This window comes from Muntiacus reevesi, chromosome 6 (genome assembly GCF_963930625.1).
Source record: "Muntiacus reevesi chromosome 6, mMunRee1.1, whole genome shotgun sequence".
In the NCBI taxonomy this organism is placed as follows: domain Eukaryota; kingdom Metazoa; phylum Chordata; class Mammalia; order Artiodactyla; family Cervidae; genus Muntiacus; species Muntiacus reevesi.
Window position 1 is genome coordinate 12,793,859 of NC_089254.1, and position 13,649 is coordinate 12,807,507.

Below are 13,649 nucleotides of genomic sequence, written 5' to 3' on the forward strand. Positions count from 1 at the left end.
TCCTCACTAGAGTTTTCTGATCTTCAGAATGCCACATCTACAGATACATAGATACTTGCCCGTTGTTGTCTGTTTGAACAGGATAACCTGGCCTAGAACAGTGCCTGGCATATTCAGGCACTCAATAAACAGGTGAATGAATGTTTCACAGGTGAAAGTTGAAGGTTAAGAAAAAGCTTCCTTGTGTGAAGTGTTCAGACGGCAGCCTCCAACTTGTCTATAGGTTGATGGCCAGGAAAAAATAACTACATTTGCATGGGAAAAGGTATGTAGAAAATAAACTTAGAAAAGACTGCTTGTTCTTCCTCTCCAATCTCTATTCCAGTTACTCTTCTCTCCTTTGCTTTTAAAAGTGAGCAGTTGGTCACTAGTCATAATGAAAGCCTAACAGTTGACTCAAATAGTTGTTAAACCACTGGAAAAATGCTTCTTTTTCATTGTGCTTTTTTTGGACACTATAGATACGGTAAATCATGAACTGCATTATACAAATACCTCTTTTATGCCCAAACATTCAGTAGGAGGGAATGACATTTCTTTTATTACCTTGGTAAATGTTTTTAAGGTGTCTAGCAATAAGCCTTCTTTTTTGTCAAAACTGCTTAAATGCAGTGGTTGCTAGAAATTTACTAGAAAAACTGTAGTTAATAATATCAGAAAGGGAAAGGATATATGTTTAGTCAGCTAGTATGACAGATCAGTTTGAGTACTGTATGCTCTTTCATTTCCCCGTCATCTTGATCTTTTGTGTTATGGAAAAATAGTGGTAATGAAGTTTAAAAAGTTTATTTTCCATTATTGCCCATCAGTCAGATGTCTTTTAACATTTTTTTCCATCTTTTGAACAGAGAAATAGATGTTTCAAAATAATAGAAAAATAATGCTTAAGACATTTCTAAAGAAGAGGGTGACAAGATTTTAATACTGAGGTGAACAAGGTCATCTTTAAGCCTTAGTGAATTAACTCTTTTTCAGCTGTGTGATTTTTTTTTTCCTTCTCAGGTAAAAACTTTAGAATTTTGTCATGCATCCCATGATACTAAATTTTAACATGAAGAGTATTTCTAAATGTTCATTTTTTAAAAGAATAGTGTTTAGAATAGTGTTTAAAATTATTTCCTTTGACATTTGCTGGCTTATTGAAATTGATATAGGCCCATATTTGTTACTGTTTACTTTGGACTTTTATGTCCTACCTTTATATCTTTCCTTAATTGGGTGGTAATGGATTTTTTAAAAGTATTGTTCTAACAGACATGCTATAAAAGTCATTTAAAGATTCTAGGAAGAGAACTTTAGCAGAAAGGTCTTAAGCTTCATGGGTGACTGAGGGTTCCCTTAGATGGGATTTTTAGATAAAAGAAATTCTTTCTTAACCAAAAAATAGTCAGATATCATCAGATGCCCATGGGTTAGCACGCTGCTAAATTCCACAGAAATGTTAACCTACTGATTGGTAATAGATGGTACAGAATGGAGACTCATGTAACTTCTACTTTCTGGACTTCTCTAAAACTGCTGTAAATACTTAGTTACCACACAGTATGCACTCTAGTATATTTATGTGCTCTGTACACTGCATTCTGGCTTGGAGTTTTGGTTCGTGGTTTCATCCATTGTTACCAGTGATGGTAGACTCTCCAGAGAGTTAAATACAGTGGGGCTTGGTTGTTTCATTCCGACGGCTGTTTCATTGCTTATTACCTCCCACTTTGCTTCCATCTGTGTGTGTGGCAGAGGGAATTGTCCTAAAAAATATAGGCTTCCTCTGAACACAAATGTGTGTTTGTACACCAGTGAGTCTGCAGTCTTCTGAATTGGGGTGACGTTAATAATCATACTTTTAAAAAAGCTTTTAGAACTTAGGAGGGTTTAACAGTTCTATAGAAATCCATGTTCATCTCCACAGTTTCTGTAAATGCATTAACAAAGAAACAAATCAACAGTTATTAAAGTGAAAAGGTGATTTGTAAGATATCATTTTTAAGGAAAACTTTCATTGTTAGGTTAATACAGGAGCTGAATGGTCATGTATCTTTGGAATCCATGGTTAACATAATCAGGCTTTTTTTTAAAAAAAAAAGACTTCGTTTAATTGAAAGATTACAAAGATGCCGATGAACCACATACGTATGGAATATTCATCCTGAAACCTGGAGTCCTATTCATTTTGTTTGGTTTCTCAGATACATTAAGCATCATAAACTGAAATCACGGAACACTTTTGTCTTAATTATCCAAGCTTTTTTTAAAAAAGTAACCTACTTTTATACTAAGCAACGCCTGAGATATATTTTTACTATAAAAAATACAGCATTGGGCTGGTAGGAGTTGCTGCAGATAATGCAGCTATTTAAAATCAGCTGCTAGGTACTATAAAACCTTTAAAATTACTAACAAATGAGGGGGCTTGACTGAGGGCTGTTCAGAATGGTTAGCCATGTGCTTATAAAAAGGGACACATGAATGATATTTGTGTGTTTAACCCTGGTTATAAAAAGTCATTTGATTTTTATAACAGCATGTTCAGTGGTTGCAAGGTCTTACGACTTGAGCTAAAAATGTAGAATTCCACTATAGAAAGTGCCATAAAAAGGAAATAGCTCGATAAAACTGTATTGGTCATATGTGAAAAAGATGCATGTGTGTGTATGTATATGTTTGCAAGAAATAATTATAATTTAATTTTTTAAATTAACAAAGCATCCTCTGATAGGATTTTTCTTGTGATCGGAAAGAACCTTTTCCCCACACCCAGTTCATGAACCTTAGCTATTATTAAAGGTATGACTGTCTAGGAAGTGATTTGTGTGGGCTTTTAAGAAAGCAAATGTGATAAAATTTAAGATGTACTTCTAAAAATATGCAGCTCTATATAGGTGAATGGAAGGAAATGGAAGAAAGAAAAAAGGAAGCAACAGCAATTGGAGGAGAGGGAATTAAGAAGAAAAAAATATAGGGAAAACAACCGCTTTAGTCCTGGTTTGTAATGTCCAGACACTGAGCTTAAACTCTTTATATTTGGGGGGAGATCTTATTTAATATTCACAGTGGCCCTGGGAGTTAGTGGCCAGAATTCCTTTCTCACAAATGAGGAAGGAAAGATCTGAGATGTTAGAGACATACATTTCCTAAGGACACACAGTCAGTTATTGGCAGAGCTGTGAAAGAAATCATATCTGGATGATGTCTGAGGTTGAAAAAAGTCTTTTGTGGCTCCTTTCTCAAAATCGAGTTATTATGCAATCCGTGGCACAGTGGTTAGCCGGGTGAGTTACCAGGGGGTGAGGCAGGATCTGGGGGGGGGGCCCCTCCATTCCAGTGTGGGAGGAGGGCAGACCCATGACAGAACTGCAGGGATGGAGGGGGCAGCATGAACATGATAGATTTTTGTGAGTCTTCCCCACAACTTTTGCTTTTTATTTCTGACCTGTACATCTTTCAGGAATCTTAGAAGGTGAAAAATGAAAATTAGACTCTTTCAACAGGCAACTGAGAGCACATGACCCGCCTGCCCCCCTGCCATGGTATGCTGGCATTCATTCCCTGAAGGGCTGAGGCTCCCGACTGCCCACTGACCTGGGGCAGCCTGCATGGTCTGGAGCAAATCACTGAGCTCCCTGTCCTTCCATTTCCTACCTGTTAGATGTCTGTTCCTTAAAGTCCTCACATAGCAGGCGTTGGAAATAATTCTTAAGGGACACAGGACCACAAAAATATAGAACTGATATGTATGCCGGTCAACATATTAATGTATCATTTTTAGGAGTATGTTCAATCTGAGTAACTGTTCAAAGAAAAAGAATGCATGACTATTCTGTGTTGAGCTCATGATTCTTCATTAGATTTTTACCTTTCTCATCCTCTCCACATCTCTGCCGATACACGGGTCAGACGCCGTTATCTCCATTACAGTTGAGGCAATGAGAGGTTAAGTGCCTGACTGTGGCCAGTAAGCAAGCTGAGAGCAGGACATACGCTTCCTGTGCAAATCTAAGGTTCATGTTACCTCCTCCGTAAGGCCAAATTGCTACCTCAGAAACTACCTTTGGCCTTCGTTCCCTCAGCTGTAAATGTATGTTCATAACCTGTAAAAGGCATTTACTCTTAGAGCTAAGATTTTGTTATTTCAGGAATCAGCACCCTGAGTGCTTTTGGCATAAAAATGCTTTATGCATTTAGCAAAAAGTTAGAAAACAGTCACACAGTTGTGGGGGGTGGGAGTGGACTAGATATTGGTGAACCCTGAATATGAAGCCGTAGGAAAATCTGAGTCATCTCTGACCTAGGTTGTGGACTCTGGCGGATGAATCTGAAGGCAGAAAATGCTTCCAGATCCACTTAGATTCAGTACAATCCTGCTCAATTTTTACAGCCTTTTTTTAATGGTATCCCTTTGATATAACTAGGCTATTTCCTTCTCAGTTCTCATGTTTAATTGAAATTACTCATCACCAATAGAAACTTAGGAATATTTTTCCTATCAGAAATGTCAATTGTTTGAAAATTATTCTAAACTACTGTTTTCTGGGGTGGGGGTGCGGAATCTGTAGTGATGGTCTAGATTTAGCCTTTAATGCCTTGATAGAACCCTGAAGAGATGCTGAAACCGTGTCATTAACATGCCACTTGCTTCCCCACTATTTGCGTGACATACAACACATCCCAGGGAATGCTGCCGTTGTCACTGTAAGAAGGTAGATTTTCAAGTACTTCACTTTCTGAATGTCAGTGAAGTTTAAAAAATCAAAACTATGCCAGTATTCCCACATTTTGACCTAAGAAAACATGGTCGTTAATATACATTGTCTTCATATCTTTAACCCTATCCTAGTGTCTGGTGTATAGTTGGTACTCAGTCCATGCTGAAATCATTATTAAAAAGACATATATATGCTAGTGAGAAGGGCATGACAGCAGTCCTTTTCTTTGACTAAGAAACATGACAAAGATTTTTCACTTACTTAATGATTTAAGGCATTACTGGATTAAAAGTCTCCTAGAGAAAGTTTCAAATGCATTCGTGCTCATGAGAAGAGTTAGGAGCTGCCAAGGGTAAGGATACAATTCTGTCCAGACGGATGCTGTTTAAAAGGAAGAGTGGTGGTCTTGTTTGTTAGGACACCTGTTGGGTCTTACCTACAAGTATTCAAATATCAAAAATTATTAACTTAGGGTGTGGATACAACCTGTGAATACACATTCACACGTTCAAGCTAAGATTATACTTAAAGTGCTGCCTGACAGTGATATTTAATTCTAAAAATGGGGCAGTATGCAGCTCACCTTCTAAATCTAACATTACGATGATCTTGTTTTTATTGTCAGCTAGGTGAAAAAGTGTAATAGAATGAGGTAGATAAATTTGAGTTTCTAGAAGCAATTTTGTTTTCATCCTGTGCTATTCAAGCATTTGTATGTGAACCAGAGCAAATTAACATTTCTAGTGAGGAAAATGTTTGGCAAAACAATCAAAAGAAAGAAAACTTCTAATATTTTCCCAACCCAAATGAAACTTTCACAGATAAAAAGGAGAGCAAGTTATGTTAGAATATGGTGAAACATTTTATGAGGGTGAATCTGAATTTTTAAGGACTGTTAACTTCCACCACTATGGAAAAAAAGTCAAATGTAAGTTCTATGGTAGGGTATAATTTTATCAAAAACTTTTAAATTTGCTAAAACTCATTTTAAAATTATAAACAGAAATCTGTTACATTTCTATATACTGAAATATTGGAAGAAGAAAGTAAAAAAAAAAAAATCACATTTAAAATCACATCAAAAGTACCTACCAAGAATTTCCTGGCAGTCCAGTGGTTATGACTGCACTTTCACAATCCCAGGTTGTTGAAATAAGATCTGCAAGCTGTGAGGTGCAGCAAAAAAAAAAAAAAAAAAAAAAAAAAAAAAAAAATTATATAGAAATAAAACATATATAAAATACCTAGGCATAAACTTAATGAAGGAGGTGAAAGATCTATATACTTAAACCTATAAAATATTGATAAAAGAAACTAAAAATGATTCAAAGAAATGGAAAGATATCCTATGCCCTTGGGTTGGAAGATTTAATATTGTTAAAATGGCCATACTACCCAAAGCAATCTACAGATTTAATACAGTCTCTATCAAAATACCCATGACATTTTTCATAGAACTAGAACAGATAATTCTAAAATGTATATGGGAATCACAGAAGACCTAGAATTGTCAAAGCAAGACTGAGGAAAAGCAAAGCAGGAGACACATCTTCCAGACTTCAGGCTATACCGCAAAGCTGTAGTAATCAAAACAGCATACAGACAGGCTTTTAGACTCTGTGGGAGAAGGCGAGGGAGGGATGTTCTGAGAGAACAGCATTGAAACAAGTATACTATCAAGGGTGAAACAGATCACCAGCCCAGGTTGGATGCATGAGACAAGTGCTCGGGGCTGGTGCACTGGGAAGACCCAGAGGGATGGGATGGGGAGGGAGGCGGGAGGGGGGTTCAGGATGGGGAACACATGTAAATCCATGGCTGATTCATGTCAATGTATGGCAAAAACCACTACAATATTGTAAAGTAATTAGCCTCCAACTAATAAAAATAAATGGAAAAAGCAAAACAAAACAAAAAAATATTGAATGATTAAATGAATGTTATAACCTCTATAAACATGTGGAGGAGAAATTAAATAGATCATTCTTTTCTGGAAGTTTGATACTGTGTTTAATGAACTGACTCTCTGGTGCAAAAGTGAAAAATGATATTCTGATTTATACCTTCATTTTTCTCTCCTTATTTGTACTAAAAATGTAGATTAAAAAATAGAAAATTGCAACTATAACTAAAATCCTAGAAATGCCAATAAAAATATCAATTTAAAAAAAACCAGCATAAAGTATTGGCACAAAAATAGACATAGATCAGTGGAACAGAAGAGTAAGTATCTAGAAGTAAACCCACACATCTACTGTCAGTTAATCTATAACAAAGGTAGTAAGAATAATCAATGGAGAAAAGACGGTCTCTTCAACAAGGAGTATTAGGAAAGCTGGACAGCATGTACATCAATGAAATCAGACTATTCCTTCATACCATATTAAAAAAATAAATTCAAAATAGTTTAAAGAATTAAATATATGATACCATAAAATTCCTAGAAGAGAACATAGGCAAAACATTTTCTGACAGAAATCGCAGTAATATTTTCTTAGATCAGTCCCCCAAGGCAGTAGAAATAAAAACAAAATTAAAGAAATGGGACCTAATCAGACTTAAACTTCTGCGCAGCAAGGAATGGGAGAAAATATTTACAAATGCTGTGAGTGAGAGGGGTTTAATAGCCAAAATATACACACAGCTCATATAACTTAGTATCCAAAAAAATTAAAAAATGGGATTTTTTTTCCCAAAGAAGACAGACGGATGGTCATATAGGCACATTGAAAAAATGCTCAACATCACTAATTATTAGAAAAATGCAAATCAAACCACAACTAGATATTATTATCTCACAATGATCAGAATGGGCATCAAAGAGTAAAAATAAAAGCTGAAGAGGGTGTGGAGAAAAGGGACCGCCTCCAACAAAGTTGGTGGGAATGTAAATTGGTGTGGAAACTATGGAAAACAGGAGTTTCCTTAAAAAACAAAACTAAAAATAGCTACCATATGATCTAGCAGTCTCACTCCTGGGTACACATCTGGAAAAGACAAAACTCTAATCGAAAAAGATACATGCACCCCAGTGTTCATAGCAGCACTGTTTACAACAGCCAAGACAAGGAAGCAATGTAAACGTCCGTTGACAAATGACTGGATAAAGAAAAAAAATGGGATAGATATATAATGGAATATAAAGTGAAAGTGAAGTCGCTCAGTCATGTCAGACTCTGTGAAGTCCAGGAATTCTCCAGGCCATAATATAACTTAGCTATAAAAAAGAATGAAATAATGCCATTTGTAGCAACATGATGGACCAACAGATTATTGTGCTATGTGAAGTAAGCCAGACAAATATTGCATAATGGGGTAACCTAAAAAATGATAGAAATAAATGTATATACAAAACAGAAACAGACTCATAGACATAGAAAACAAAGTTACCAAAAGGGAAGATAAGAGGGAAGAGGGATACATTAGAAGTATGGGGTTCACAGATAGAAATTACTATATATAAAAATAGTTAAGCAACAAAAATTTATTAACACAGACGACTATATTCAATGCTTTGTAATAATGGAAAATGGAAAAAAGTCTGAGAAAAAAATCACTTTGCTGTACAACTGAAACTAACACAATTTTAAACTATGCTTCAATTAAAAAAAAAACCTCAAAATTTTGGTGAAACCTACTTATATACATTTAATGCTTTATTATTAGAAATATTAGAATTACTAGTTTGATTTCTTTAACAAATAAAGGAAAAGGACTTCTGAAAAATTCATTTGTAAGACATGTGCAACTTCAGATGTTATAAATGATACTCAGTTCTGTCCCATACTGTATCTGGTTGCAAAGTCAACCCTTCATGTTTCATAGTGTTTATTAGAGTTGTTTCTTAACAATGTTGCCATGACCACCACATGAAACTATGTAAACACATGGACCTGGTTTTCTTTTTAGGATACATTTTCTATACATTGCTATCAGTAAAACATTACATGTAGCATCATACAGTAACTTAAATTTGTGCCATTTTAACTAATAATAAATGTAGTGTTATGTTTAGGAGTCAAAAAGTATATCACTTTTATTATAGTGAGACCTGCTTTCTTCCAGTATTTAATGTTATATAAAGTTACGAGGTGTTTCAGATTTAGCTTGATTCTCATCTTCTATGAGACAAATTTGTAAGTGCATTATCGTGATTGGCTTTTGTCTCTTCCTGAGCTTTTTGTTTTGTGGTTCATTGGGCTGGGGGGCCGGTGCTTGGTCAGGAGCTGGAGAAGAGACAGAGAGTAGACCTCTGCTTTCATATAAATATGGTATAACCCATTTCTGCTCATGCTTCTTGTTAGCTCTTTCATATAATTTATTTTGAGGACTTCATTTCCCCAGTGCAGTATTTTCTAAAATTGAAGAGAAAAATGAAGAATAGTGGAACACAGGAAAAGAACTCAACGTAGAGAAAATGAGCTGAGCAAAGAGGTAATAAATAGTGCCATCCAAGACTACTGTGAATGGGTGTCACTGTCTGAGCAGGAAGGTGGGTTCATTTCAGTCACTAGGGAAGTATTTCACCATTCAGAACTCTCTCATATGACTAAATCGAGTTCTTGTTAGTATTGCGTTTCTCAAAATAACAAATAAGAAAGAAGTACCCCCCCCAAAAGTTTAAAAAAACAAACACAACTCACCTCCTGCACCTGTATATCATTTGCAGAATTATGTCCTTGAAACCACCTGAGGACCAGAACATGCATTGAGGGATGTATTTTGTGGGGGGGGGTGATATGACTCTATAATAAGCTGTCTTGGCTAGATCCTATCTGAGAATACCCCTGTAATAAAAAGTTAAAGTTCTAAACGTTTGGCTTTATGCAGTAAGAAATTTTTCAGCTGTAAAAACGATCTCAGAGTTCAGATTTACTTGCTTATTTTTGAAAATGTACACTGATTGGGATGACTGTGTTATTGATGTTTATGAAATATGTGGATAGCATGTGTGGCACCAGCATCTGTAGACGGATTACATCTTGTAGGGTAATCTTCTGAGTAAATGGCTCTACCGTCGAAATAAATTTTATTCTATATGAAAATCATTTGGACTTCTACTTGATCCTGCTTCTCATCTTCAAATAACTCTGTTTTATTCCAAACACTTGCATGGTACCTTTAAACAGTTCATCTTTGGATGCCATGTAGAGAAATCATTACCCTTCAACTCAGCTCACAAAAATTCATGCATGCGATTTGTGTCAGATGGGATTAATTTTTCTCCTTACTCAATTGTGTGCAGGAGAAGATATATATAGGATTATAAATCCCTCTTCTTGGTGAGTTAGTATAGAATACTGGCTAAGGATATAAATGCCAGGTGACATTGGCACGGATACTGGCAAGCTGGGCAGCCTTGGCAAGATGAGTTGATCTTTTGGTGCCTCAGTTTCTTCTTCTGCAACATGGAAATACTCTGATTATCCAACGTAGGATTGCTGTGAGGAAAGAGAATACATGTCAAGTACTTAGAGCAGAACTTTTGGTAAATGTTACTACTGTTATTATTCATTGGCTTCATCATATAGGATCTTGCTAGAAAAGCCAAAGCATCTTAACTACAGTAGTAAGGTTTCTTTGTATATATAAGCTATACTTTTGTCATATATACTGGTATGTTAGCAACATCTTTTTAAAAAGGATCAATAGCATTGACTTAGACGATACCACTGTCATTTCAAAGTCCTAGTAATACAGTTTTTATTTGTCATGTTTTGCTGTAATTCTGGTCATCTTACTGCAAGTGCTTTAATGCAGCTACTGTATAGTTTACAGAAGTTTTTTAATGTTTTATAAATTGCACACATGATTGTGCTCCTAAGAGTGACAGTATTCTTTTAAATTATCAGTTTAAGAGCAGCATTTCAGAGATCTGATTCAAGGAAGAATATCTGATTTCCTTTGCATTCCACGGGAATCATCTGTTTCAAGAGGAACAGTCATGCAGGCTTCAAGGCTTTCGGTGTAAAAGGTAGCTTGTTGACCATTTTCCATTCATTTGCTTTGCAGCTTGCAGTTCCCCACAATGACGAGTGGACCCGATTTGCCAGGACCCTCGTGGAGATTCGTGCTAACAGAGCTGACAGCGAGGAGGAGGGCACCGTTGAGTTATCTGCCTAGTGGGCATGAGCGCCCTCACCTAGACCTTCTAGAGCTCAGCATCTGCAGTCAAGTCAGCTTGTATTCCTGTTCATTCAGTCTCAGTATTGCCCTGGCCTTCTGGGTGCCATGTTGTGCCAGCTTTGCTCCAAGTATTCCAAATGTAGCCCACCATACTGTCCACTGACCTGAAATTCGCCAGAGCATTTCTGTCTTTATATTTCTGTCTCAAAAATGGGGTGGGGGGTGGGAGCCTTTCTGGGTTGAGTTGTTGCCTTTAACTACTTAGTAGCTGTATTTAATAGCTGGAAACCTCTGGTTAAATTTGTGCTTACACACACTCCTGGCATAGTCCTATTAAATCCATATGAAGCCAGATATGATTAGGTACAGATGTGGTGTGCTTCATGCTATGGTACAGGGCCAAAGACTTGAGATGTGGTGTTTTACACGGTGACTCATGTTATGAATGGATTTACTAGAAGAACATTGCTGCTCCTTATTTATTGTGGTGTGCTGCATGGAACATATTTATTTGAAAGCATTAAAATAAACGATCCTAGAGCATGTGCCTAATGAGAGGACTGCATTGTCTCTCTGTTGCTGTTGAGGTTACATTAAGTTCCAAATAACAATTACAGTATGCTGGTTCCACCGAGGACAAGAAATCTTTAGAGGTTTGTTGGCAGTGAATGGAATGAATTTTAATGCCTATTATTTCTAGGTACTTTAACAATATTTCAAATATAGCTGATCATTGATACTTGTCATTCAAGCTAACCCAGTCTGACAAAAGTCTATGGTTCCTAAATATGACACTGGTATTGCCAATAAAATGTTCCAAACCAGGTCTGCACCAGTGTGGGTAAACCCTTTGCTTAGGAAAAGCCTGATTAAAATTCTACTGTGGCCAGGGGGTAAGAGAGATACATTAGAGCCATGTTAAAGATTGATAATGAATTTACATGCAGCCAACCTGGCTGGACTTAAACCAAGACTCTGGTTTTATTTTTTATGAAGGAACGTGTGTGGTACTTCTGGAAAGTTCTTTCTTGTCTCCTTCTCCGGATCCACTCTTTAACCAAAGAATATCTTAAGCATTGGAGGAAGAACAGGTTAAGATGAACCTATACCAAATGCTCCACATTTCATTTTTTTTAATTTATACCAGAAAATTATGTTTACTACTATTGGACTAGGAAACATGTCTATAAACAACTTTACAGGATTTTTTTTTTTCAAAAAGTCATTTCATGCTTAAGAGAGAATTAAAATAAATAGTGGTTGAGTCATGAAAATTATTTAAAGAGAGGCTTTTGGTGTTTTAGGAAGAGAATTTCCATGGTGCTTTATTGGTAAGGATTCCTTGAACTGTGAGATCTCTTGTACTTTTGAAATAATTGCTTTTTCTCTAAGTGTCATATGGTCGGTATATCAATATTAAAATTCTTCATTAATATACATTATGTTTTTAAAGATAAAATGAGTGTCTAAAATGGGTTTAAAAACAGTCCACAGTTCAATGAGACACAAGACCTGTACTGTGAAAACTGTAAGATCCTGATAGAAGAAATTGAAGACACAAAGAGATAGAAAGATATACTGATACCATGTTTTTGGATTGGAAGAATCAATATTGACCATATTGGTTCTTTCAATCAATATATAATCAATCAAAATGATTATACTACTCAAGGCAGTCTATAGATTTAATGCAATCCCTGTCAAATCACCAATGGCATTTTTCATAGAACTAGAACAAAAAATTTTTTAATTTGTATGGTAACACAAGAGACCCCAAATAGCCAAAAGAATCTTGAGAAAGAAAAACTGGAGAGAGCGGACTCCCTGACTTCACACTATTCTACAAAGTTACAGCCATCCAAACAGTACGGTACTGGCACAAAAACAGAAATACAGATCAATGCAACAGCATAAAAGCCCAGACATAAACTCATGCATCTCTGATCAATTACTCTATGACAAAGGAGGCAAGGATATACAAAAGAGAAAGGACAGTCTCATCAATAAGCAGTGTTGGGAAAGCTGGACAGTCACATGTAAAAGAATAAAATTAGAACACTCTCTAAGACTGTACACAGAAACTCAAAATGGATTAAAGATCTAAATGTAAGGCTGGATACTATAAAACTCTTAGAGGAATATTTATGTCAGAACACTGACATAAATAACAGCAATATCTTTTTTTAAACTCCAGCTACTATTATAATGAAAATAAAAACAAAAATAAACAGGAACTAATTGAACTTAAAAGCTTCTGCACAGCAAAAGAAACCATAAACAAAATGAAAACACAGACTACAGACTGGGAGAGAATATTTGCAAATGAAGCAACTGATAAGGGATTAATAAAAATAGCTCATGTAACTCTTACGTCAAAAAAAAAAAAAAATAATCAAAAAATAGGCAGAAGATCTAAACAGACATTTCTCCAAAGAAGACATATAGATGCTCAAAAATCACATGAAAAATGCTCCAACATCATTAATTAAGAGAAATGAAAATCATTTCTAAATTGACAACCACAGTGGGGTATGAGGTCTCACACATCACGCAGGATGCTGCTGCTAAGTCACTTCAGTCATCTCTGACTCTCTGCGACCCCATAGACGTCAGCCCACCAGGCTTCCCCATCACTGGGATTCTCCAGGCAAGAACATTGGAGTGGGTTGCCATTTCCTTCTCCAATGCATGAAAGTGAAAAGTGAAAGTGAAGTCGCTTAGTCGTGTCTGACTCTTAGCGACCCCATGGACTGCAGCCCACCAGGCTCCTCCATCCATGGGGTTTTCCAGGTGAGAGTACTGGAGTGGGGTGCCTTTGCC

General features: G+C 36.2%; 1 protein-coding gene across 1 annotated transcript in view; it reads left to right on the forward strand.

The window, feature by feature from the left end:
• DYNC1I1 (dynein cytoplasmic 1 intermediate chain 1) overlaps positions 1 to 11,987 on the forward strand; it is a 328,507-nt gene extending 316,520 nt beyond the window's left edge. Inside the window, exon 16 of the mRNA XM_065938794.1 lies at positions 10,716 to 11,987. Coding sequence (XP_065794866.1) covers positions 10,716 to 10,826 — 111 coding nt within the window. The 3' untranslated portion in view covers positions 10,827 to 11,987. The remainder of the gene's footprint in view (positions 1 to 10,715) is intronic.
• The last annotated feature ends 1,662 nt before the right edge of the window (positions 11,988 to 13,649 follow it).